This window comes from Gossypium hirsutum, chromosome A01, assembly GCF_007990345.1.
Source record: "Gossypium hirsutum isolate 1008001.06 chromosome A01, Gossypium_hirsutum_v2.1, whole genome shotgun sequence".
In the NCBI taxonomy this organism is placed as follows: domain Eukaryota; kingdom Viridiplantae; phylum Streptophyta; class Magnoliopsida; order Malvales; family Malvaceae; genus Gossypium; species Gossypium hirsutum.
In genome coordinates, this window is record NC_053424.1 from 110,135,965 (window position 1) to 110,139,300 (window position 3,336).

Below are 3,336 nucleotides of genomic sequence, written 5' to 3' on the forward strand. Positions count from 1 at the left end.
CTTAACTATTGTTTCTAAACAGCATGCACCCCTGGTTAGATGGATATGGGACCACAACTTTTTGGGGTCACTTAGATCTCTAACATTGAATCAATTTTCAACGACTGGTTGGAGATGCTCCTTAAAAGTCTGCAAAACAACAAAAATGGAAGAGGTGACCAAAACAAATGGCTTATTTGTCAGCAAAAACAACCCACTCTTTTATTTATATATGCATTAAGCTGTTATGCTGTCATCAATGTAGAGAAGTATAGAGATTTTGGTGTAGTCCTGTCCATTTTCAATGGTCTTTTCACATCAACAACCCGTGAGACAACTAGGTATTGGTGGATTTATATAAACAGGCAAGACCGCAAGACAGCTCTAAAAGTTGGTGCTCCCATGTTCCTGCTTTACTGGAGGTTGTTTTTTTTTTTGACATTTAGAAAGCTTTAATCATTAAAGGGAAAATTTACCTTTTCCTTCAATGGAGATTTCATCAATTAGAGAGCTACCTGAATTTGTAAGACTCTTTTCAAGTTATTTCTTGTTCCTATATGTTATTGATTCATTTGTTCTAAGTACTGTGTGTCTGCAACAGATGTCAAATCCTCAGGGAATAATGGAGGATCCTAACTTGTTCCATCAGTGGCATATGAACTCTCTTGACGAGCTCAGTTTCCTCCCAGTAACAGCTGCTGTTGATAACTATCCGGATTACAGTGGCGCCATTGGTAGACCTCCAAAGCAGCTTAAAACCAATTGCTGGGGGGATTCATGCAATGTATCAAACCTTGAAGCTTCTGTTTTTTCTCCTGACGCTCTCTCTTTTGCCGCTTCCAACAACGTAATAAATCCAAGGGGGATTTTGAAGCCTAAAGAAGAAGAAGCTGCTTGTTCTAAGAGCATGGAACCTTTCCCTTCTGAGATCTTGTTCTCTCAAAACCCCTTTGGAACCCAGAATTCTGTGCTTAAGGGTTGCCATGGATCTAAGAGGCTTGGAATTTCTCAGACACAAGACCATATCATGGCTGAAAGGAAACGCCGTGAAAAACTCAGCCAGCGGTTCATAGCTCTCTCTGCTATTGTTCCTGGCTTAAAGAAGGTACAAATATACACGCACATATATACATATACATACTGGTACGGGTTTACGTATTCTGTTAAAGTTGCAAAGTGATTGACAGATGGACAAGGCGTCGGTGCTTGGAGATGCTATCAAGTACCTGAAACAACTGCAGGAGAAAGTGAAGACACTTGAGGAGCTGACTAGAAAGAAATCAACGGAATCAGTTGTTTTCGTGAAGAAATCCCATCTCTCTGCCGCGGACAATATTGATGACTTTCATCAGCCATTACCAGAGATTGAAGCAAGGTTTTGTGACAAAAGTGTTCTTGTAAGAATCCACTGTGAGAAAAGAAAAGGATTCCCCGAGAAAATCATGTCTGAACTCGAGAAATCTCACCTAACTGTCATCAATAGCAATACCGTCACATTTGGGAGTTCCGCTGTTGACATAACAATTGTCGCTCAGGTATTTTTTACAGTTTTTGGTGACAATAATTGAACAAATCATTATTTCATGTACTTTCTTCAATTATGTCTATGTTTTCTTTTTTGGCAGATGGATATAGAATTCTGTATGACAGTAAAGGATCTTGTGAAGAAGCTTCGTTCAGCTTTTGAATCGCTCATGTGAACAAATTTCCCTTTTAATTAAGTATAATAATAAGCTTTTCTATCTTGGTATGCATATATATAGTTTCAGAGTCTGAAAAACAAAGGTCTTATAATGCTCCACCATTGAACACCATCATCAAGCCATTGTTAGCTGATCAGATCAGGTTTATGTTTACAAGAGGATTGTTGTTTCCAGTCAACTTTTTTCTTTTTTCTTTTTGCATGGACCGACTATTTGGGCATGTTGGGTTAATTCCCTCTTGTTGTATGACATGACAGCTCCTTTGGTTTTTCTTTGGGAGGTTGAAAATTCAACCAAACCTATATATATATATATATATGATGTCGTGTATCCCTTTATTTCCAAGGTTGAAAAGGGTGGAAAAATAAACATGGTTTTTTTTAGGTGAGTGGACAAACTGGCCTTTGTTGGAGGGTTTTAGAGGAACCTCGAGCCTCTTTCTTCTTTGTAATAATATCTTAGATATCACTATCTGGTTTTGTAATAGTTTGAAAAAAACATTAATGAAGTATAGTTATACTTTCTTATGATGTTTGTGGTCTTGGGAAATTCCCAAATTTGTAAAAGCAGAAGAAAATATAAAAACATGCATGGCATATATATACTTTCATGATATTGTTTGTGAAAATAGGGACAAAATCAGACACTTTAAAACCTTGGCATATATATTGATTTGGAGATTCATTGATTTGATTTTGTCTATATAATTATTGTATTAATCTTTTTAGGATAACTTTCAAACCCTAAATATATTTTTAGAATCGATGGTGTTAAGCTAAAATATCATTATAGTGGGATGTTTAGAGATTTATTTTAAATCTAAGGTTAAAAAAGTAAAAAAAAAAAAAGATGAGTACTTTGAAAAAGCTATGTCAAAAATTAAAGAAATTGTGCTGGTGATTTTGAATTTTGTTCAACCCGTTATTAAAAGAGAAGATGTGTCATTTCTTCTATGATCATAATTGGTTTTTCTCTTTATTTAGTGTTGAAACCTATTGAAAGGTGAACTCATGTTTTTCAACGTGTTATGAATGGTGGTTTAGTGTTATTTTTTTGCCCTTTTAATTTCTCCCTTAAATTTAGAATGGATATTATAAAATCTGATATAAAGGATGTGTTTGTAGATGTCATCCATAAGATCAACAAAATATAAAGAATAAATTTGAGGTTTTATAGTAATAATGGTTTTTTATTATTTATCAAAATATTCATGTCTTTTAGTTATCAATTAAATTGATTTTAAATATATGTGCTAATTTGATATATTTTTTATTTAGTCCTTGATGTGATGATTATTAAGTTATGCAAAGGAGTCTTTAGATTTGGTGTTTTAGGTATTAATTTTATTCAATTTAGTCCTTGCCTTTAATTTAGTTTATTATTGAATCTAATTTTTATGTGATTTTTAATTGAATATTTATGCTCATGCATTTATGTATTTAATTTGCTTTAATTATTTTGATCATGTTAGACAGACTTTGTTTAATTTAGAGAAAAGTTTAAATAAACTCCACAAAATTAAATCATTGATTAAACTGTAATAGAAGCTTAATTTAAAATCTATAAATAATTCATCTCAATTTGTATTTTTTTTACGAAAAAAACTACAAAAATCTTACTATATATAATCCATTTTATCTACTTATTTACTAAA

The 3,336-nt window shown here is 33.0% G+C and overlaps 1 protein-coding gene across 1 annotated transcript; it reads left to right on the forward strand.

Annotated features, from left to right (window-relative positions):
- Positions 1 to 272: 272 nt before the first annotated feature.
- LOC107925409 (transcription factor bHLH25) lies at positions 273 to 2,203 on the forward strand. Its single transcript, XM_016856070.2, has 4 exons — positions 273 to 502; positions 581 to 1,084; positions 1,167 to 1,514; positions 1,605 to 2,203. Exons 1-4 carry the CDS (start codon positions 467 to 469, stop codon positions 1,677 to 1,679), a joined length of 963 nt encoding a protein of 320 aa, XP_016711559.1. The 5' UTR covers positions 273 to 466; the 3' UTR covers positions 1,680 to 2,203.
- Positions 2,204 to 3,336: the final 1,133 nt, after the last annotated feature.